This window comes from Ovis aries, chromosome 1 (assembly GCF_016772045.2).
Source record: "Ovis aries strain OAR_USU_Benz2616 breed Rambouillet chromosome 1, ARS-UI_Ramb_v3.0, whole genome shotgun sequence".
Lineage (NCBI taxonomy): Eukaryota > Metazoa > Chordata > Mammalia > Artiodactyla > Bovidae > Ovis > Ovis aries.
In genome coordinates, this window is record NC_056054.1 from 112,630,986 (window position 1) to 112,652,972 (window position 21,987).

Below are 21,987 nucleotides of genomic sequence, written 5' to 3' on the forward strand. Positions count from 1 at the left end.
CTTAATCCCCTAGTCCCAGCACTATATCCCAAGCAACGTGTGGCAGCCCAGCCAGGAGCTACTATGGCAGAATGAAGCACCTCTATTTTCCCTGCTTCTTCTTCCTCCACTTCCACCTCAGGGTCTTCTTTACCTATTGTTCCTCCCTCACCTCCACATTTAGACCTCTTCAATCCCTAGCAGTCCTGCTACTGCCTCAAGACCCCAAATTCTTGCAGGGTCTACCTGCCACCCTATCACAAGCCTGTTCCTTTAATCAAAGTCACCCAGTCAGAAGATAAAATAGAATTGTTTAGTACCCAACTGCCCTTCAGGTGTTTTCTGCCACCACTGAACACTTGGTTCCCCCTTGCCTCAGCTTCTCAATGCCTTTTTTTTTTTTTTTTTGGCCCTTCTGACTATCTCCCACACCTCTTATTAAATTCCATTCTAACCTCATGTCTTCAAAGAAGCCTGCTAGGTTTACACTGGTTTCTAAGGACTCTGTGCCTGTTACTCACAAGGGTAATTCACATGGGTACAGTCTTCACAGTTTTGAAAATACTGTAACATTTGTTCAGAATAACCCTATGGGAAGAGGTATTTTTAGCCCTCTTGCACACATGAGCAGCCTAAGGCTCAAAATCTGTGACTTATCCACCACTACCAGTTAATAAGATGCTGAATCCCAACTCAGATTCAGACCCTGCTCCAGTGGTCTTTCTGAAACAGCTTCCCCAGGACCCCCTTACCTAGCACTCTCATTACTAAGCACTGTTTGTATGTATTGACATAGTTGTTCTTGTTATTTTTCACCTTCATGTTCTTGTCAACTGTGCTTGTACTGCAGTGTTTATTAAGTCTCCCCGTGGTTGGGAGCCTCCAGGAATCAGGGACAGGATTGTCCTTTCTCTGACAGTCCTTCAAAATCCAGGCTAGGGCTCTGCCAACCAAAGGAATTGAGCCTGGGGGCGAGCCCAGGCACCACTGACGCAGATCTTTGCCACCTTCAGATGCACTGCAGACTCTGGAGACAGTGGAGCTGAGGACAGCACGGTGGTGGTAATAACAACGGAGGACAGCTGACATTTGTTGAGCACTTACTGAGAGCTAGGCATTATGCTAGTTCTTTATTTACAGTATTTAATCCTTATAACAAATTTACAAAGGAGGTATTATTATTGTCAAATGAGGAAACTAACGTTCAGAGATGTGGAATCAGGGTGCAACCCACATCTGTCTGACTCCAAAAGGAGCACATAAATAGCAGAACTCAATTTATATTTAAAAAATATGATAATCCCTTACTCCCTGAAGGCCTATCCTACCCTTGACTCTTCCTTTCCCAGAAAATAAAATTCAAGGAGAGGAAAGCTGGGCAGGATGAACCGCGCGCGCGCACACACACACACACACACACACACACACACACACACATACACACACTTTGTCACACACACACACACAGGTCACGTACACCTATCACCACCACCCTGGATTTCCTAGACAGGGTGAGAGCTATCAAGACAGGGGATCAGTTTCCCCAGGACCCTGACCCTCATCCCCATCCTTGGTGCTAAATAAAAGTGAATAAATACGAAATAAATACAACTGGGGCCCACCCTGCCTTCCCCCTCCCTCCTGTGACCAGCAGGGCAGAGGGGGCAGTTTGGACAGGGGTCAATCTCCCAGCCCCTTCCATCCACCAGCCATCCAGGGCAGGAAACCCCGGCAGGGCCAGCCTGCTCGGTAGCGCGGAGAGGAGGGGCGGGGCTCGTTAAGCCCCTCCCCCACGGCGTTTCGGGGTGAGGCCGCTGCAGAGGTCTCTCGTTCACCCAGCTAAGTCCGAGGCCCCGGTGCCCAGAAAGGGCAGCCGGGATGGTGAGGTTATTTCCTGCCGGCCCAGGAGCGCCGCCGGAGGATCTCCAGAATCTGTGCCTTCCGGCGCAGCCAGTCCTGGGGAGTAGGGCGTGGCGTGGAGGGGGCCGGCCGGGGCACGAAGAAGCTGTATCGGAGGCGGGCGTTCTGCGGGTTGCCAGCCACTAGGACCTGCAGCGTTAAGGGCTCAGCCAGGGGCCCGTGTCCTGACAGTGTCTCCACGGCTGCAGTGGCCCCGCTGTAGCGCAGGCTGACTGCCCCGGGCAGTACCACGTCTTTGGGGGACGGTATCAGCGTGTATTCACCGTTGAGGGCGTAGGAGCCATCGGGGAGCTTCAGGGCCAGGTAGAGGCTCCGGACGCCAGGGCTCCCCTGCTGCCGCACCAGGATGTGGGTAGCCCCAGCGGGGATGGTGACCACGTTGTTGTATCCGTACCTGTGTGCGAGTAGAGGAGAACTCAGCATCTCGGTGAACCCTCTCTTGCTATTCTGAGCAGAGTTTGTATCATCACACGTGTGCAGCAGGTTGAATCCCCAGACCTACCTGAGCTTTCCAGCCTAGATCTGAGCTACCTGCAGATGCGTCCTTCTCCCTCTTCTCTGTGGGCCCTTACACCTGCGTCCCTTCTTGAGGTGCCCTTCTAAGCCCCGCCTCCTTGGTGCCTGTCCAATTCCTGTTCCCTCCAGGAGGGAGGTCGCCTCCTGGAGAAGCCTTCCCCAATGCCCACAGTGGCCCTCATGGCAAGCCCAGGCTGACACTCCGAGAAGGGGTCTGTATATCTCCCCTACTAGACTCCCAAGTCAGCTCTTTGAAAGGAGAAACAGTGTTGAGGATACCACTATATCCCCAGGAAGGTGGAAGTGAACAAACCTGAATTTTTTGAAGGAGCCAGACTGCTTGCTGCAGCTGGAACCATCCCCACCACACACCATGCACTTGTCAAACTTCTTTTTGGAGCCAATGACGCGGTCACAGCCGGCATGGATGCAGCGGCCCTGGACACAGACTGAGGAGCTGTCCGGGGAGCAGGGGGTCCCATCTGCCACCTGAGGAGAAGAGAGGGAGTGATGAAAGGGTCTTCCTAAATCAAAAGGTATTGGTAAGCCAAACAAAAGCCATATCCCATCAGGGAGGGGGTGTGGATGGAGTGCGGAGGGAACCTCAGGCTCTTGTAAGGGGCGATAATCATAATGACAGTGATGAAAGCCACCATTTTCAGACGCTCACTCTGAATTAGACACTGTGCCAAGTGCCATATAAATCTCACAACCACTATTTGAGGTTTGTAGAGATGGAACACTGAGGTTTAGAAAGATTAGGAGCTTGCCCAACGGTAACACAGCTGGCAAGAGGAGATGCCAGCATCGGAATTGCAGGTCTGAGTCCCAACACCAAGCCCTAAACCTTGGTGTAGTGTCCCAGCTAGACACTAGAGGGCAGTCACAAGTAGGCATTCTCCCCAGAACAGGGTAAAGGAAGCAAAACTGCTAGTCTAGTTCTTCTTTCTTCAGCTTCAGCCCAGGGCCCTATCACAGAGAGGGGTGGGGCAGGGCCATCACCCTCTCCAGGAGGACTGTTTAGTGGGGGACTGGCCCCCCATGAGCTCAGCGAGGCCACCGCTGTAATTCAACAGAGCAGCCCATCCGATGGGGGTCAGAGCCGTGCCCAAAAGGCCACAGGCTTCCCTTCTCACCAAATGGAGCACTGGAAGATGGGGAGAGGAAGAGCGAGAAACCAGTGGAAATGGAACAGCCTAGCACGGCCTGATTGACAACTTCTCCAGAGTCCAGGGCTGATTTTCCAAATACCCATAGACAGAGAAGTCTGAATGGAGCCCTGGGCTGGCCAGGCATGGCCGTGGGAACTCCAGCAATAGTGCTGTTTTGGATCTTGGCCATCAGAAAGCAGAGGGCCTCTGGGGGGGTGAGTGAGCACAGACAAGGCCCTGGGGCATTCTGGTCCTCACCCGTGGGTCCAGCACGTAATAGTAGCCCAGTGCCCGGGTCTGGCAGGTGAGTTTGCACTGGTCCCGGGGGGCCACACCAGTGTAGCGAGGAACCCAGTCCATGGGCCCGGGGAAGTTCTTGAAGAGGTCAGTGCGGTGGTTGTAGGCAGCACACTGCTCTTCACGGAAGGTCAGCGCTGCAAGGTTAAAATGGACAGTCAGAGCCCCTCTCCCTCACACTGCCCACCAGCCTCCCGTTAGCCTCTCACACCTTCTAGATAGCATGGCAGCTCTCTACCCCACAGACTGCCTGTCACCCCCCTCAACAGCAGGACCCTTAACACCTCCTTGGTCCCTGAACTCAAAGGACAGTGCTTTCTGCTCTCCCAACGCTTTCCAAGCGGTCCCCTACCTCCCACTCCTCACCTGAGCCAGTTGGGCAGTCCTGGGTGTTGCAGGAACGGAAGCGGGTACGGCGGCCCTCACAGTACTTGCCACCATTCCGGGGGACAGGCCGTGTGCAGTCCCGGTAAGAGAACTGGACACCACCCCCACAGCTCCGAGAGCAGTCACCCCACGATCCCCAGGGACCCCAGCCACCAGCCTGTGGGACCTGCAGAAAGACAGAATGCAAGAGTGGGATCAACATACTCTCTTGGGCTCAGGGCCAGTCACCACTCCCCCAGGCCCTCTGCCCCACCCCTGCCCTGGGATCTCACGTTGAAAGCCTGGAGCTGGTCCACATGGAGGCAGCGGCCACCCATACAAGCCTGTGCGGGCCCGCAAGGAGTACCGTCAGCCCAGGGTGAGTGCTTGGTCTGGCACATGGCATGGCCATTCAGATGGCCAGAGCACCAGAGGGCAGCGCAGGGTGGCGGCAGCTGTGGACAATGGCGTGAGTCAGGCCCAAAGGTCAGCTGGCACTGGCGGTCAGCATCGTAGTCCTTGCCGGGGAAGGTCATGGGCAGATGCAGGGGAGCCTCCGGCTTGTCTAGGAGACAGTGCCCTGGGAAAAGAGGCAGGGGGTTATGAAGTCAGCAAGAGGTTGCAGAGGGGCCGGCTGGTCATCAGCTGAAATCTTGGGTTCCCCAGGTGGCTGAGGGATCCTACAAATTCTAGTACTGGAAGATGCTTTAAATAGCAGCTATAATTTATTCAATGTTTATTTGATGAGCATTGACTAAATGCTTGACCAATAATATGTGTTTAAATCTTGGCCAGCACCTGTGAGTTAGTCACTGTTATTATGCCTATTTTACAGATCGGCTATGCAGAAGTGAAATAACTTACAGTCACACATCTATCTACACACATCGAAAAATAGGATCAGGAGAGGAGCTCACAGCACTAGATCTTCCCACCTAGTCTAACCAACTACAGACTTCTTGATCTGCTTCTCATCAACAGCATTGTGCGATCATAGTCATACTGCTGAGTTTGCACACTTCAAGTGACAAGGCCTCCTTCACAACTGGCCCCTTCTGGTGTCGCACAGCTCTGGCCCTTAGAAGGTCAGTTCTAATTCTTTTGAGGCCAACACTTGCCTCCTGTAGTTGTGCTATTCATCCTGAGAGGAAGTGGGAACCACACGAAGGCAGCAATGTTTCTCACCGCATCCCACACGTAGAGGAGGCATGTTGGAGGGAGTCAGTTTGGCCCACATGGGATGCGGCAGAAGAGGAAGTACTGTGGAGTCGGGGGGGCAGGAACTGCGTCCAGCACAGGGCAAGGGGAGTGCCAGCTGCTTACCGTAGCCATTGTCTAGGAAGTCAGTGATGAAGCGGGCGCTGCAGGGGGACCAGGGCTCCTCGGGATCCACGTGGGCCATCACAGGAGCCATGACGTGGCGGGAGGTGCTCTCAGGCCCGTTCAGACCAGCGCATTGCTTCGAGCTGTCATGGAGCATGCTGAAGACATGGCCTGTGGAGCAGAGGCCCTGTCAGTGGCCACGAGCCCCATCCCTGTGCCTGCAGTGGGCTGCGGACCCATCCAAGCCTGGCTGCAGCTTCGGAGCATCAGATCCAGTCCACACCTCATTCTGCCCCCAGCGTCTTTCTGGTGCTCCCAGGGTTCTCAGTATGTAGCCCCCATTTCTCTGTCTCCCTTCCCCCTGATATATTCAGGGGCCCTCCCTACTCACTTTTCCTTACAGGCAACATTCCCAACCCTGATTCCATCCATTCTATCACTGACTCTTGTGAATAATCTCTCTCAACACTGTCCCACCTCCGCCTCCAAACACACACACACACACACACCCAAGTTCACAGTAGATTTCTACACACTATCTCACTGAATAGAAAAATTTGTTTGTCTACATTCTGAGCAGAGAAGGGTAATGGCCCTGGACTGAGGCTTGAGGAGAAGGAAGAAAACCCTTGTGACCTCCACTTGTATGCTGGTTAGCGCACCGTTGCCTCACCTCACCCCTGACAGCTCTCTCACTCCTCACGGGTGTCCCATGACCCCACCGCCAGCTTACCCAGTTCATGAGCAGCAGTGAAGGCTGACTGGAGTCCGTCATCCTCTACGATGGCGCAGCTCCGGGCGGGGTCACACACGGTGCCCACGTCAGCCATGCCTAGAGTGTCACAGGTGGAAACTCCACACAGGTCCTGGGAGAGGGATCAGAGACACTGCATGAGGGAACATGACAGCGGGCTGCGTTGGGCCAAGACCCAGATTAGTGGGGACCTGGGCACCGTGCCTGCAGCAGTGTCAGGGCCAAGATGGCACTGGCAGTGTGGCTGGGGCCGGGCGCCACGCCGAACTACTCCAGAGGCACCATTTACACCAGAGTCTGTGCAGCAGTGCTTCTTGGAGTTGTGCAGGGCGTTGCCTGAGGTGCTGCCCGGGGCCTCACCTGCCGGGTAAACAGAATGGCTGTGTCAAAGTGGTCAGGGTCCGCGTCGTCAGGGGTGTTGAGTCCTCGCTGCCAGGCACAGAAGCTGCGCAGGGTCTGGGCGGCACTGGGGCCCACTTGGGGCCCTTCCTCACCCGGCCCCAAAACCACTAGCCGAGTCACCACCAAGCTGACGGGGTTGCGGATGCTCGGGTGCTTGAAGGCCTTGGCTGCCGCTGCCATAACTGTCAGCAGGTAGCGCTTGAGCCCTGCACCGTGGAATGCCGCCATCTTGTCATCTGCCACCACCAGGGTCTCCACAAATCTGCTCAGTGAGGCAAAGCGCTGCAGAGGGAAAGAGGGGAAGAGGATCCTGAAATAGCCTCCCAGACCCGTGCATAACTTCTCCCCTCCCTCACTTCCTAGGTCTGGAACTCAGCAGAGCCAGCTGGGCCTCACATATCCCACGAGATTCTTGAAGGGTCTGGTGAGGCCTCTCCCCCGACAACTCCAAATCCCTGGGCTTTTGCGGTAACTCTGAGAAATCATCTGTTGGTTCTGAGAAGAGGAGGGGATAGGGAGGCCACGTCCCAGGGCTGTGTGGGCCCCTGAAGTGAAAACCAGTTGGGACTGCCTCTGGGAGGGACCATGGGGTCCCCCAAGCCCAAGTGTGGCTGGGGCCTGCAGGACTGGGGCTAGAGGGCTGGGCTGCAACGTGTCTGCCCTGTGTGGTTGGAGGAATAATTCAGTCAGCAGCTAGGGCCAGGGCCAGATCTCAGCGTGGCGGGTGAGGAGGGAGCGTCTGGTCTGGATTAAAGCTAGAGAGGAAGGGAGGGAGGAAGGGAAGAAGGGGGAGAGCAGGAGTGGGAGGGAGGAGAGGATGGAGCCTCAAGCAGCCTTACAGTCAGTCCTCAGTGTGGGAAGGACCGACCAGAACGGACTTCAGGGTGCTTTGCCTCCCCATCCGCTCCTGCCCTAGTTGGTAGTTTGCCAGAACAATTTTGAAGACAGCATCAGAAGCCAGAGGCCAATCCCTCGGGCCTCAAACCTCATTCCTTTAGCTGGTGGTGGGGTGAGAGTCAAACTTGGGGCCCAGAAAAGAGTCAAGGCCAGGGGGCTGTTAGGAGGGCCTCACTGTTAGGGACTGTGCCAGCAGGATAGCCAGGGCCATAGCCACGCAGGGGTGGGATGGGGAGAGGCAGCAGTCACTCCCCGCACAGAGTCTCTGACCTGCCCCTGGGAAGCACCCCTTGGGGTCAGCGATCTGGCCAGAAGAAGGGTTGGGGCAGGGAGAAGCCAGAGGCTTCCCAGGGAAGGAGGGCAGTGGAAAGAGAAAAGGCAGGCAGAAGGGAGGGGAGCAGCAGACGGGCCAGAAGTGGAAGTGGGTGGAGAGAAGGCAAATGGGGGTCAGTAGGACAGACACGGCAGGACACAGGCTTCAGGACTGCCTACCTTAGCCCTTCGGGGGCTGGGGCTGGGCTTCCCGGGAGGAGCCTTGACGTTGCACATGGGGCCCTGGCCGCTGACAGGACTCTTCCGGCGTAGGATGTGAGCCCCAGGCCCCCCAGCAGAGTTAGGCGCGCCTCCCTCCAGGGGCTGGATGTGGAGTTCAGTCCCTCGGTACTGCAGCACCCCTAAAAGTGCGCCCCCGTCCCAGTGGAGAGATGCCACCGACTCCGGATCTCCGTTGATGGTGCCGGTGAGGTAGGTGCCTGGCTCCGCCCCACCTAGCAGCTCAGGAGCCCGGCCCAAGTATTGCACCGTCAGCCCCTCAACCTGCAAGCCGGGGTCCTTCTCCAGCTCTAGCAGCAGGGTCTCCCCAAAGGCTGGCAAGCGGTACAACAGCCTGGCAGGGGCGCCCAAACCAGGCAGAACGCTGCCGTTGAGCTTCTCTGGAAACACGATCTCCTCCTCCCGGGGGAGGGGGCTGGCCAGCCAGGCTGAGGGCAGGAGGGAGGCTAGCAGCAGCAGCCACACTAGCCTGGAGATGGAGAGGGGCACAGTGGGGAGCAGCAGGCGGGGTTGGATTCCCCACAGCCAGCCGTCCGCCAAGCCCCTCCCGGGATGCGAGTCCATCTGGGACATGGCACTGATGCTGCAGCTGGGAGGGACTGAGGCCATCTGGGCACCAAGTCCTCCCTGCCCCGGCTTCGAAAAGCTCCTCTTTGCAGTCTGGGGGCTCGGACTCATGCCAGGGTCAGAGGCAGAGTGTTCAGAGGGCCCGGGGACCTTCAGAGGAGTTGGAGAAAACTTGGCCCTTAGGCTTAGAAGAGGTGCCTAGTGGTCTGGTTCCTCCACACTCTCCTCCCACACCCTCCTTCTCCCGGGTCTGTTTCTGCCTGCTTGTATCTTCTGCAGCTTCTCTGGCTTCTCCCTCTGCTCTCTCAGACTCTCTCTGGCTTCGCGTCAATGCCTGTCCTCTCTCTCTGCCTCCTTCCGCCGAGCCTTTGTCTCTTTCTCCTTCTCTCTCTCCCGTGTCTATGTGTCTGTGGGTCTCTCTGTGAGTTCTTCCCAGCTTCTCTCCGCGCCAGCTCTTTTTAAGCATCCCCAGCTGCTTCGATTGGCTGAGCTATAAGCCATTCAGCCCAGAGCTCTGGTGGCAGAACTCAGATGGGTGTCTCATTACTTCCCAAAAATCCATTTGTTTTCCTTTAAAAAAAAAAAAAAAAAAAGGGACTTGCCCAGTCCCAGTTGCTAGAGGGGACTCTCCCAGGCACTGGGCCAGCTGATGACATAGCCTTTTCCCAAACTCCACAGTCGGCTCTCAGCTGTCTCACTCTCTTTTGTGCAACAGAGCCCCAGGAGGGGTAGGAAGTCAGGGAAAGGGCCTGACCAACACGCAAAGAAAGGGTCAAAGTCCCGGGAGAATTCTTGCTCCCACTGTCTAGTCTTTTCTCAGGGATCCTTCATGATGCTCTCTGGCCCTCAAGGCTGGTTTCCAGGGCCAAGGGAACTGAGTCAGCTGCCAGGGAAAGAGGGTGGGGAACAGGTAAGGAATCATCAAGAGGGCAGAACAAAGAAAGGAGGTGACTTGACACAGCTCAGGAACCAAGCAGTTGGAGAGAGTACAGGAGGCCAGAAGATGGGACAGGCAAGGAGACAGTGATCAGGAAGGGTACTGCTCAAAGGCAGGATGAGTCTGCTTAGGATGGGCACATGAAGCAGGCAGAGGCCACGGCAGACAGGATTAAGGACTTTTACAGAAGGAAGACCCAGGGTGGCACCTCTGCTTCCCTTCTCATTCCGTTAGGCTCCCCCTTCCTGAATAACCATTCCCCGCCCCCTCCAAAGCCCAAACGGCCATTCCGCCTCCATTCCCCCCAGGGCTCCCCCTCCCCACTTCCTGGCTCCCCATTTCCCTGGCCCGGTTCCCAGGAGCTTCCCCCAGGCTCCCGCCTAGCTCCTACCCACTCTCAACTGCCCTACCCCTCCCCCAGCCTCAAGTCAGTCAACCCGCTGCACCCTGTGTCAATCCATCAGAGGGAATCCCCACTTGGTTCCCTTTTTTTGGCCCCACTTTGTCCTAAGAAGTCAATGTTTCCTGGAATACCTAGTAATCTTTATTTCTCATTCCCCATGGGGCAGGAGAGAGTGGATGCAGCATTGTGTATATAGGAAATTTAGAGCACTGAGAGAAAGAAGCCCAGTGCCTAGGCCGGGGAGAGTGCTTGGGGAGGAAGAGGTAACATTTGTAAAAGGAAACAAAATTATTCCCTTGGTTCAGGACTGGAGAGAACTCAGCAAAGGAGTCTTGGGGGTGGACTCCCAAGGCAAGGAAGGAAAGGGTTCAGAAGTAGGGGCGATTTCTGCTCACCCCGTGCTACGGCCACTCCTTTCCCCAGGATATCCCCAGGAAGGCGCGTACAGTCAGCACTTTCCTTTCCCAGAGGTGGCCCACCTGCCCCTACCCCCATTCCCCTATTCACTCTTTGCCTTGTCACCTCCTGTCCTCCACAGCACATCCGCCAGAATACTTCCTCTACCCTTCCCTTCCTGCTCGGGTTGCTAATACCTGCCCTGGTGCCCATCGCTTCCCATATCACACACCAGCTTCTGATGCCACACCAACCTGTGGACCCACCACACACCCTGACCCTGGTCCTAAGTGGAGGGGGTTGATGTTGCAGGAGTCAGACAAAGGCTAGGAGACCAGAAGGGGCAGGGGCAAGAGGAGCTATCACCAGAGGGCTCTTACCACCCCTTTCTACCCCCATCTGAGATGAGAACAAAGGGGGTGACTAAGCAGTGAGAGACAAAGGGCCTTAGAGCCACAGCAGCAGTGTGTGAGTGTGTGGGGGGTGCTGGCAGCAGGCAGCAGGCACAAAAGATGCAGTGTCCTAGGCAGCCCCCCAGGATCCCTCACCCTAGCTCAAGTTGCCCCAGGGCCAAGCAGCCCAGAGTCTATCCTGATTTCTCGTCTATCCTGACACGCATGTGTGTGTGTGTGTGTGTGTGTGTCACTCAGTTGTGTCCGACTCTTTGTGACCCCTGTGGACTTTAGCCTACCGGGATCCTCTGTCCATGGAATTTTCCAGGCAAGAATACTGGAATGGGTGTCACGACCTCCTTCAGGGCATCTTCCCGGCCCAGAGATGGAACCTGCATCTTCTGCATTGCAGGTGGATTCTTCACTTCTGTGCCACCAGGGAAGCCCCTCTTAGGCTGGATTAAGGCAAAAAAAAAAAAAAAAAATGCAGTCCCCACCTCCTTCTCCCACACTATTACCACATTCACTGTGTTTCAGGGGGACAAGGCCCAGGGAGCGGGCGGGGAATCAAGGCAGCAGGGAGGCCCAGCCTCTGCCTGGCTCTTGGGGGCCGCCCAGTCTTTACAGGTCGTCAGTTCCCACAGCGTGGGATATGGCCCCACTCTTTGGTACAGTTCCCATTAGGTCAGCTAGAAGTCTGCCTTTCCCCTCTTTCTTTGTAGCTAAGAGTTACTGGCGTCTGCCCCTCTCTTGGTCTGTCTGTCCCACCCTTCGCACTGCTGGTGGGCTCTGGCCCAGGGACCCTCTCTGGGGGATGTCTCCGTCCAGACCCCAAGTTGAAGGGATGTGCAAACTCAACGGGTGGCCCAGCTGGAGCTTAGCTTAGAGGCCAAGAGAACAGGAACCAGATCCAAGGCTGAGAAACTCCCCTTTGTCTGTACCACACAGAATTGGGATCAGACTCCTGATGGTACCACATTTCTATGCCATTGGCCAGGGGAGAGGCCAGGTCAGAAACACATGAAGTAAAAGAGACTGACCAGGGATAGAAGTGGGATGCTAGGGATCACTAAAGGCATTTACTGAGTCTGTTAATTCTATAGGTTCTGGAAAGCTGGCAGATATCAGGTCACCTACAGGGGACCTCCTCTCCTCAGCTAGGACGAGGCGACTCCTACACACCCCTGCAGCCTGTTCCAATGCCGGTGGTCTTGGCCGCCTCCTCTTTTTTTCATTTATGTTTGGCGGGAGTTCTCAGACCCGCCCAGTCCCACTTGGGCCCCTTTCCCCTAACCCATTTAGGCCATCTGGAAATTAGCTCCCTCTGCTCCAAATCTTTTGGATTTGGTTATAAGAAGGTAACTGGCAAAGCCTGGCGCTGCCCTAGAAGGGCAGGACTACAGCAACAGAGCGGCGCAGGCAGAAAGTGGGGAAGGGTCTGCATGTGAGTGTGCGTCTGGCGCCAGGCGGCAGAACACTTTCTAAGGCGCGCACGGGCAGCGCGCCGGGGCTTCGTGAGGGGAGCCGCTGCCACCGGCAGCGGTGGCAAGTTTCTCTGGCTCGGCCTTTGAAGAGCCAGTCAGGAGCGGTGGGAAGCACGGTCCCCAGCCTCAGGTGTTTAAGCGAAAGTGAAGCCGAGGCGCAGAACCCGGCTGGTGTCAGGTTAGCGAGCCAGCTTACAAAAGGACGGGTGCGTGGCGCCGATACGCGGGAAGCCCGCAAGGAGGCGCGCTAGAGGCACTTCCGCCAGGCTCTCCTTCCAGCAGTCTACGGCGGCAAGATGGCGGCGCTCAGGGCTCTGCGCCGCCTGCGAGGCGCCGCGGCCCAGGTGCTGCGGCCCGGGGCTGGGGCCCGACTGCCGATTCAGCCCAGCAGGTGAGAGCAAGGGCGGCGCCCGATGCGCCGTCCCCAGGGCTGGGGTTACTCGAGTCTGGGAACTCCATGGGCCCTATGATCGCCTAGGAAAGAATGACCCGGGCCCGTGACCCCGCTCCCTGGCCTGCGCTCTCGGGTTCCGGGATCCACTGGTACCGGTTCTGGAGGAGGGAGGAAAGATTGTTTCAGCTCGATGTGCCAGGGTTGAAATCATGTGGAGGGAGACGCCGCCCCTCAGCATTAGTGATATGCCACCCACCCCCCATTCGCCCTGCTGCTTCTACCCACCTCGTCAGGGGTGAAAAGTCTCCTTAGACGCTATGAAAGAAAAGGAAGGCAGTCCCAGTGGACTTAAAGGAGGAAAGTAACCCAGGAAAACCCGGGCCTCAGTGCATCCCTCTGGCCATACTTGAGCAGAGCCAAGGAGCGAGCGTGCCTCACCCCCCTTTTCTTACTCTTCGGTTGACCTTGAATAAACACCTGTCTCGGATTCGTATTCACTAAGATGGGAACCATGAATATGACCAGAAATTAAAGGACTGGGATCCCCATCTTTGCATGCATAGGGTTATTGGGTGAAGTGATTCCAGGAATAAGTTATTAGTAAGAATGGAACCTCAAGAGTTCCAGTTTGTTCTGCCAGAGCTACACAGCTCCGTCAGCGACTTGGTGTTGATGAATCCCAGACACCCTTCCTAGGGCCCACGTGAAAGTGAGTGGGAACAGAGGAACCAAGCACTGTTCAGGCCTTTTGTCTAGGATTTGTCATTACCTCCCCAGAGGTGCTCGGCAGTGGCAGCCAGATGTGGAATGGGCAGAGCAGTATGGGGGTGCTGTAATGTACCCCACCAAGGAAACAGCCCACTGGAAACCTCCCCCTTGGAATGGTGAGTGCCCAGGGCCACTGTCCCAACCCATACACTTCCCTGCCCTACCCTGATTTCTGAGTGCTCTTGAGCTGTCTGTCTGAGGCAAAATTTAGCCCCCAATGCTTTTTGCTTGCAATACTCTACTTGCAACTCACCACATATGATAATAATGATAATAGGAGGTATTTATCAAGTAGAAAATTCCAAGGGAAAAGAAAGAGGAGATTCCAGACAACCCTTGAAGATCCCTACCAAATTTGTATCTTTAGCTTTAGCTTTTTCCAGAGGTTTAATATATTTCCTGCTAAAGGAGTTTTTCCCCACTGGCACTCAAATGAAACCTTTCTAAATATGAAATTCCCCCCACCCTGCCGTAAAACTAGCCCTTCTTGTGATTTTAAATTTTGATCAATGACTCCCTCATTTTCCTAATCCCTTAGGACTGAAAGTTTTTAGTCACCTTTGGCCCTTTTTTCTTTCTCCCCCCCCCCCATGTCTATTTTCAATATGTCACCAAACCATGCAGATTCTTTTGTAGTAATGTTTCACATCTGGTTATCTTACCCTTTGTTGGTTTGGTTTATTTTATATTAGACCTTGATTATCTTGGGAATCTCTTTGATGGGTTCCTGCACTGATCTAGTTCCCCTTCAGCCGTCCTATACAATGTCATCACCTTTATCTTCCCCAAACATTGTTTTATACTATGTCATTCATTCTTTTGCTCAAAAACCTTTAGAGGAACTTCCAGTTACCTTTCGAAAAACTTAACAGTAATAATAGCTGAGTGCTTACCATGTGCTGAGTGTTTTTTGTATGTGTTATTTTACTTAGCCATTACAATAACCCTGTGAGAGTGATATTATCTCAGTTTTGAGGAAATCATGGTATAGGGAAACTAAAAGGTGATCAAGGACACAGGTGGATTTGTACGTGGGTCTGTGTGACTCCAAAGCCCACGGTAAAGAATTTTGGTTGCATAAGTAGAGTCTGGTTTCAGATCTCAACCCTCCATTTACTAGTGAATGAAGTACCTGCTTTCATAGCGTTATTGTAAGGATTAAAAGAGATGCTAGTAACAGAAACCACTCAGTGTAGTGACTGGCTTGTGCTCAGTCCTCCCTAAGTGTTCCTAATAATCCTGATAATTGAACCACACCCCCCACTGCCTACCAACACTAATCTTCTGCGCTTGGTAGATAAGAATTCCACAGAGACTTACTTCCTTGTTTCTAAGATCTGACATACGTTCATTCCATAGCCTAGGATGCCTCTTCTCTCTTCCTATCTGAATCATTCCCTGTGTTTAAGAAGCAGCCTATATCTTGCCCCCACGAAGTCGTCACAGTCTTTCCTTTCTTTAAATACTTAGCTAAGCAACTTACTGGGAAAGGCAATGGCACCCCACTCCAGTACTCTTGCCTGGGAAATCCCATGGATGGAGGAGCCTGGTGGGCTACAGTCCGTGGGGTCGCAAGGAGTTGGACATGACTGAGCGACTTCACTTTCACTTTTCACTTTCATGCATTGGAGAAGGAAATGGCAACCCACTCCAGTGTTCTTGCCTGGAGAATCCCAGGGACAGAGGAGCCTGGTGGGCTGCCATCTGTGGGGTCACACAGAGTCGGACATGACTGATGCAACTTAGCAGCAGCAGCACCTTACTTGGCAACTTGTAAATTTGACCTGTGTTACTAGTTTCTCATGTGTACTTATTTCCCAAACTAAATAGTAACCTCTTGAGGGTAGAAGCTGTCAATTAGTAGTGGTAAGAATGAAGTATGCATTTCCCAATTAGTTGGACATTCAGCAGATGCAGCTGGAGAGCAGTGTATCTTAGTGGTTAAGAGTGTGGAATCTGAAGCTGCCCAGACTGAGTTAAATCCTGACTCTGCCACTTACTGACTCGGTGGGAATTCATTTATCTTTTCTGGCCTCAGTTTCTTCAGTAAGATAATAAGGTTGTTGAAATGATTAAATTAATTAAAATAAGTAAAGTGCTTAGAGCAGTGCCTGGCATATTATAGGGACTATATAAATGTTATCTATCTTTTTTTTTTTAAAGGTATTCTGAGAGATGTGGAAAGAGGGAGGTTCATGGTCCCTCTCCCTCTTAGCAGAAAGTTTAGATCCCCCTTCCCTTTTCCCCAGCTGATGGTCTTCTTCTTGGTTATGTTAAAGATGGGGAACTTAGCAGGATATGGAATGGTGAGATGGAAGGTATACAGGGAGATGCTAACTCTTTGCTGTCTTTTGGGGCTTCTCAAAGGAATCACCATTTGGCTCAACTCTTTCCCACTTCTCAGATGTGGACCCTCCAAAGGACACACTGGTGTCGAACCTGACCCTGAACTTTGGGCCCCAGCACCCAGCAGCCCATGGAGTCCTGCGGCTAGTGATGGAGTTGAGTGGGGAGATGGTGCGGAAGTGCGACCCTCACATTGGGCTGCTGCACCGAGGCACTGAGAAGCTCATTGAATACAAGACCTATCTGCAGGTGTCGGAGGCGAACGGGGCCTGGCAACAGGACTGGGGGTGCTTTCACCTGGGGCTTTGCCCGTTTGCTGGCCCAGGAGCCCAGAGAAGGAGGGTGTTGTGGGGGTTGGGAGGGAGCCCTGTTGAGGTTATCAGGACAGTTTCGGTTGGGAGGATGGAGAGATGTGGCAGGGGATGCTGGACTTGAATCATGTGGATTTGGTTTACCCAACAGAAAGGCTTTGGAGCCAGAGCTACACTCCTAACTCTTCTCTGGCTGACTTTTTGGCTGGCCCCTTTAACTTTACTCCAGTGCCTCAGTTTCCCTGCCCTTGTATCATGCTAGTACGTCAAAGCTGGTGTCCCTGGAGTCAGGGAAAGAGGAGAGAGACGTCAGCTCCCCAGGACTAACAGCTGATTCTTGTATCTTTCAGCATTCTAAGTTTGTTTTTGAAATACTCAGTGAGTCAGAGTGACCGGGAGGGAGTTTGTGAGAGTTTGCTGTTTTTGGAGAACTCTGTGACCCAAATAGTGAGGGTCAGATTTGAAGAAACTGGATCCTGGGATAGGAATCTGAAGTTTCTCTTCTTACTGTCATGAAGAAAGCTCTTGATAACAGGATGATGGAGTTAGGATTTACAACCAGCTGACTAGAATGTAATTCCCCCAAAGAGTCCTGGCAGTGATGGTTTCTGGTCCCGTTCTCCACAGAGTTAACCCCTGTAGCTTTATCCCGCGTCACAGTGACATCAGGGCAAGAACTGGCTGTTCCAAAGAGAGGCGTCTTAGCTCCGCCTCCTTCCTGGAAACTGAAATTAACAGCTGGGACTTAGCTTTCTTGGTACTGTGCGGATGAGTCCTTTCTACCTGTCTCTTTCCATCCTTCTTGCTCTTCCTTAATATCCTCCTAAGATTACCTTTCCCCGTCAGTATCGCAAATAGACCTTGTTCTTGGACAGAGGTTCTGCTTGGCCCAGAAGATGCGGTTGGCGGTGGTGTGCTGCAGCCAGCTCACACTGGCTTGCAAGAGCAGATTGTTAAGTTTTCACTTCTGTGGGCCAGTTGTTAAACACAGCTATCATTAAAAATTAAATTGTGCCAGCTTGCAGTTTAAGATAGTAAAAGTCAAGGTAAGAAGTATGACAAGCCCCGGCTCTGGTACTTCGTGCATTCCTCTGTGCCGTGCTCTCTGGGTGTTTGCTTTTGTGGCGTCTGTGTAGTGGAAGTACTGTGGTGGTGTGGTATCCTTCCCAGTGCTGTCTGTTCAGTTATGTATGTAGCACTGGTAGTTTAAAATGGGACCTTGTAGGAGTATTTTTACCATGGAAATTGGCAGACCCAACAGATCAGGGCCCCCCCCGCCCCCACCTCACCCCTTCTTTGCGTTTCATCCTGCCTTTCTGAGACTCTTGAGATCGGGAGGACTGATGTAGCACTGACCTCTGACGCCCACTGAGGACAATGCTTCTAGCAGCCAGACGGAGGGTTCCTTGGCCTGTTAGATGTGACCCAGATTTCTCTCTTCCCAGGCCCTTCCATACTTTGACCGGCTGGACTATGTATCCATGATGTGTAATGAACAGGCCTATTCACTGGCCGTGGAGAAGCTGCTCAACATCCAGCCTCCTCCTCGTGCACAGTGGATCCGAGGTACGCCCCATCCCCTTCCTCCAGTGGTCCACTGTGAAGATCGCATAGAGCCCGCCCCGTCTCAGGAGCACTGACCCCAGAGCTGTTCGCTCAGCCTGGATCCCTGGCTCCTGCATCCGTCTCTTCCCGTCTTCACCTCTCTACAGTGCTATTTGGAGAAATCACGCGACTTTTGAACCACATCATGGCTGTGACCACACATGCCCTAGACATCGGGGCTATGACCCCTTTCTTCTGGATGTTTGAAGAAAGGGAGAAGGTATGAGGAGGAGGAAAGGATGGGAAAAGGGGAGGAGATACCTGAGATGGAGCAGGTGTGAAGGATGCGAGAGTAAAAGGAACACGAACATTTAGGGGGAGAAGGTGTATTTAATCTGGGTTATATATGTATATTCTTTAAGTTTTTGTTATGTATTTTTATTTATTTAGCTGCATGGGGTCTTAGTTGTGGCACGGGGGATCTAGTTCCCTGATGAGGGATCGAACCCAGGCCCCCTGCTTCGGGAGCACAGAATTTTAGCCACTTTTCCACCAGGGAATCCCCTGGGTTATGTTTCTAAAGAGCTTTGTGCTGTGAAGTGTTGGTTAAGCCCCAGAAGGCTGGAGGCGGGGGAGTAAACCACCATGGTGTTGGACCTAGGGACCCAGGCCTTTGTCACTAACTCAGTGTGTCCCGTCAAGATGTTCGAGTTCTACGAGCGAGTGTCTGGGGCTCGGATGCATGCTGCTTACGTCCGGCCAGGAGGTGTGCACCAGGTGAGCAGGTTCCCCTGCCTGTCTCAGGGTCCAGCCCTTGCCTGTACCCTCCGTGGCCACTGGAGGGCAGCAATGCGGATGGAAGCGCCAACCCTGTGCCCTCCGAGGCAGAGCTGGCTCTCCCTAGCAGAGGCAGTACACTCATTATTGAGCCTCCGTTTGTTTTCTAGGACCTACCCCTTGGGCTTATGGATGACATTTACGAGTTTTCTAAGAACTTTTCTCTTCGGATTGACGAGCTGGAGGAGGTAAGAGGGAAGAATCCCTTTTCCCCCGGGAAGGGTTCGTGGGGTTTTAGTCCCCAGTTGCAAAGAAATACAGAGGTATCTGAGGAGTGTCTTGAATAGTGTTCATACAGCAGCTTTCTTGATCAACAGATGCTGACCAACAATAGGATCTGGCGAAATCGGACAGTCGACATTGGGGTTGTAACAGCAGAAGACGCACTTAACTATGGTTTTAGGTGGGAGGAATAAGACTTCTCTCTTTGGGGGTGGGTGAGTTCCAGATTAATAGCGTGGCTTCAGAGTATGGCACCTTCCTTGCCAGGCTGATTTTCTATCCCATGCCCAGAGTGTGCGGGCGGGAGAGGGGAGCCTGAGGAAGAGAGCATGCCTCCTTTCTTGGTCTGTGGACAGTGGCCCTGGACTCTATTGCACTCTGCAGTGGGGTGATGCTCCGGGGCTCAGGCATCCAGTGGGACCTGCGGAAGACCCAGCCCTATGATGTCTACGACCAGGTGGAGTTTGATGTGCCTATTGGCTCTCGAGGGGACTGCTATGATAGGTAAGGCCCACATCCTTTCTTAGCTCATTGTCCCCCTGGTTTTCTCCCTGTCTAAAACCTTTCTCTTAGCTACTTTCTTTTTTCTCATACTTTATAGTATCTATCAAAACACCTGTGTGTATTAAATTAGGTTGCTTTTTTTTTTTAATTTTTATTTTTACTTTATTTTACTTTACAATACTATATTAGTTTTGCCATACATTGACATAAATCCACCACAGGTGTACATTCGTTCCCAAACATGAACCCCCCTCCCACCTCCCTCCCCATAACATCTCTCTGGGTCATCCCCATATATGTGACATCCTCTTTTACCCTTACATTCTCCTTATGTCTTGGATAGAACTAGTTTTGGCCACATCTTATAGCTGAAAAAGCTGAAGCATAAAAGTTAGAGATTAGCCTGGGATTGTTCTGTCAGTAGTGTTTGAGACTAGAAGCCTCCTGATCCAGTGCTCTTTCCACTAGATTCTAAGCTTCAAATCCCCCTGTTCTTTACTGACCCCAAGAAAAGTTTGCTTCTGTTTTCCTCTTGAGTCCATTTGACTCTCACCTCCAGAAAAACGTTTAAGAGAGGAGCTAAAGAGGGAAATACTACAGGACATAGTCTGAGCAAACTGGGAGAGGATTTGGGAAAGGGCCCAGTGCTGAAATCAGAAGACTAGGTTTTATACAGGTGCCCAGGCCAAGCAGAGATGCCGTACTAGGGGAGTGAAGAAAGTTACCTAGCACTGTTCGTTCGGTTCAGCCCAGCGCGTTCTCCCAGCCTCACATCCGATTCTCTGGCTGCTCGTCTCTTGTTCTTAGCCTGTCTCATCTCCTTCAGATACCTATGTCGGGTGGAGGAGATGCGCCAGTCCATTCGAATCATCTCACAGTGTCTGAACAAGATGCCTCCTGGGGAGATCAAGGTGGATGATGCCAAAGTGTCTCCACCAAAACGAGCAGAAATGAAGGTTGGCCTGTTGTTCAGTTACCCAGTTGTGTCCAACTCTTCGTGACCCCACAGGCTGCAGCACACCAGCCTCCGTGTCCTTCATCATCTTCTGAAGTTTGCCCAAGTTGGCTACAGGGATAGAAAAAAGTGGGGAGGGGGTGACAAGGGGCAGTGACTGGGGAGGAGAGTCTTTGGATCAAATCCCACTTTGCAGTTTTCCTTTTTGAAAGAATTCACTGTGTAAGATTGTTGCCTCCCGTACTCTCCTCTATCTTTCTGTATCTTCTCTGCTCACTGACTTACATGGGGGATTTTAGACTCCCTGGGGGTAGAGATTATGTTCTGTGTGTGCAAAGGCCTGCCGTACAGTTTGGATCTGGCTTACTGATGCTGCCTTGTTCCTTTCTCCAGACGTCTATGGAGTCACTGATCCATCACTTTAAGCTGTACACCGAGGGCTACCAAGTTCCCCCAGGAGCCACATACACGGCCATTGAGGCGCCCAAGGTGAGGCGGGCAGAGGGAGAGAGTGTGTGCAGTGGGCGACTGGAGACAGATGTGCAATTAAACTCTCGTTCATCAGTGAAAGAGAGGACATGAGGGCGAATAGAAAGGATTTTGCTGGCAGAGAAAAGTGTTCTTCCTGTTAATGAAGGCAGCGAACCTTCTTTGGACAGGGAGAGTTTGGCGTGTACCTGGTGTCTGATGGTAGCAGCCGCCCTTATCGATGCAAGATCAAGGCTCCTGGTTTTGCTCACCTGGTAAGAGCCAGCCTCAGTGATTCTAACTCTTAATACGTGAATCCAATAATGGTTGAGATCTTTATGAACTTTCATTTCTTCTCGTCCACCTTGCTTATCTTGCCTAATACTTGCTGTCTGAATCTCTCCAGGCTGGTCTGGACAAGATGTCTAAGGGACACATGTTGGCGGACGTCGTTGCCATCATAGGTACAAGGTCTCTTGTGTAGTGGAGGGGTTCTAGTCTCGGGTCTTTGGAACTCTATGGGAACGGAAACCAGACACTGTTCAACAGACTGCAGGCATAGACTCGGATCCTTGGTCTCCTGGGCACTGTAGGGACTGCTGGATCCTTGGTGACATCACCTTTTTTCCTCCTTCCCCTGACCTCCTAGGTACCCAGGATATTGTGTTTGGAGAAGTAGATCGGTGAGCAGGGAACAGTGTTGGACCTCCCTGCCCTCGGTGGAGCCTCTCCGTTGCTGAAAATGGGACTGTGCGTGTGTGTGTGTGTGTGTATACACGTACATGAATGCTTAGCTGTCAGGCTTTCTGTGCATGTACTAGAAAAGGAGAAACTACAATAAATTAGCCACCTTCTGGCCCTACACCCCAATTTCTGGTTTGTTTTTCCCAGTGTCTTACTGTCTTTCACTTTAAAGAGAAACTTAGGATGTTTGTTAAGCACCTACTTCTCTGTTAGACTCAGTCCTTGGCAGTTTTTCCTGTTCATCTCCACCCCCGTTTCTGACTCTTGTTCCACTTCTGCATTCCCCATTTCCTCTTTTCCCCTCACTTCCCCCTGCCCAAACCTTGCTGCCCGCACTAATTGATAAACTCAAGTCAAGCCTGGGTACAGAGTTCCAGATGGGAGAGAAGGGTTATCGTGGGGTCATAGAGAATCTTGAGGGGCAGCTTATCACTGTTCTGTCTCTGAACAGGGCTGGAGTGAGACGGTGGGTTTAGATAGCCTTTCCCAAGCATGGCGACCCCTCTTTCCATGGGTGACAGGGGCTCGGTCACTGGAGGACGGAGGCATGAGAGTTC

General features: G+C 52.9%; 2 protein-coding genes across 2 annotated transcripts; one reads left to right on the plus strand and one right to left on the minus strand.

Moving 5' to 3' along the window:
- Window positions 1-1,067: 1,067 nt before the first annotated feature.
- On the minus strand, window positions 1,068-9,158 carry ADAMTS4 (ADAM metallopeptidase with thrombospondin type 1 motif 4). The gene is made up of 9 exons (XM_004003720.5): window positions 8,098-9,158; window positions 6,667-6,990; window positions 6,286-6,418; window positions 5,553-5,723; window positions 4,523-4,809; window positions 4,230-4,416; window positions 3,825-4,000; window positions 2,729-2,904; window positions 1,068-2,293 (listed from the first exon to the last, which is right to left on the minus strand). The coding sequence occupies exons 1-9, from the start codon at window positions 8,833-8,835 to the stop codon at window positions 1,867-1,869; spliced, it is 2,619 nt and encodes an 872-aa protein (XP_004003769.2). The 5' UTR covers window positions 8,836-9,158; the 3' UTR covers window positions 1,068-1,866.
- Window positions 9,159-12,600: 3,442 nt separating this feature from the next.
- NDUFS2 (NADH:ubiquinone oxidoreductase core subunit S2) lies at window positions 12,601-21,556 on the plus strand. Its single transcript, XM_004002691.5, has 14 exons — window positions 12,601-12,727; window positions 13,508-13,614; window positions 15,903-16,093; window positions 17,601-17,721; window positions 17,868-17,980; window positions 18,403-18,477; window positions 18,648-18,725; window positions 18,855-18,940; window positions 19,144-19,263; window positions 20,090-20,219; window positions 20,612-20,707; window positions 20,878-20,961; window positions 21,093-21,150; window positions 21,336-21,556. Exons 1-14 carry the CDS (start codon window positions 12,633-12,635, stop codon window positions 21,371-21,373), a joined length of 1,392 nt encoding a protein of 463 aa, XP_004002740.3. The 5' UTR covers window positions 12,601-12,632; the 3' UTR covers window positions 21,374-21,556.
- Window positions 21,557-21,987: the final 431 nt, after the last annotated feature.

Bases quoted from the DNA above. Each gene is read 5' to 3' on its own strand.
- ADAMTS4 (XM_004003720.5), bottom strand. From the start codon at position 8,835: ATGAGTCCGAGCCCCCAGACTGCAAAGAGGAGCTTTTCGAAGCCGGGG. The intron at 6,991-8,097 runs GTAGGCAGTCCT...TTCCCTCTGCAG, and splicing joins CCAGCCCCCGAAGGGCTAAG to CGCTTTGCCTCACTGAGCAG. The intron at 4,417-4,522 runs GTGAGATCCCAG...GTCTTTCTGCAG, and splicing joins ACCAGCTCCAGGCTTTCAAC to GTCCCACAGGCTGGTGGCTG.
- NDUFS2 (XM_004002691.5), top strand. From the start codon at position 12,633: ATGGCGGCGCTCAGGGCTCTGCGCCGCCTGCGAGGCGCCGCGGCCCAG. The intron at 16,094-17,600 runs GTGTCGGAGGCG...CTCTCTTCCCAG, and splicing joins AATACAAGACCTATCTGCAG to GCCCTTCCATACTTTGACCG. The intron at 18,941-19,143 runs GTGGGAGGAATA...TGCACTCTGCAG, and splicing joins GCACTTAACTATGGTTTTAG to TGGGGTGATGCTCCGGGGCT.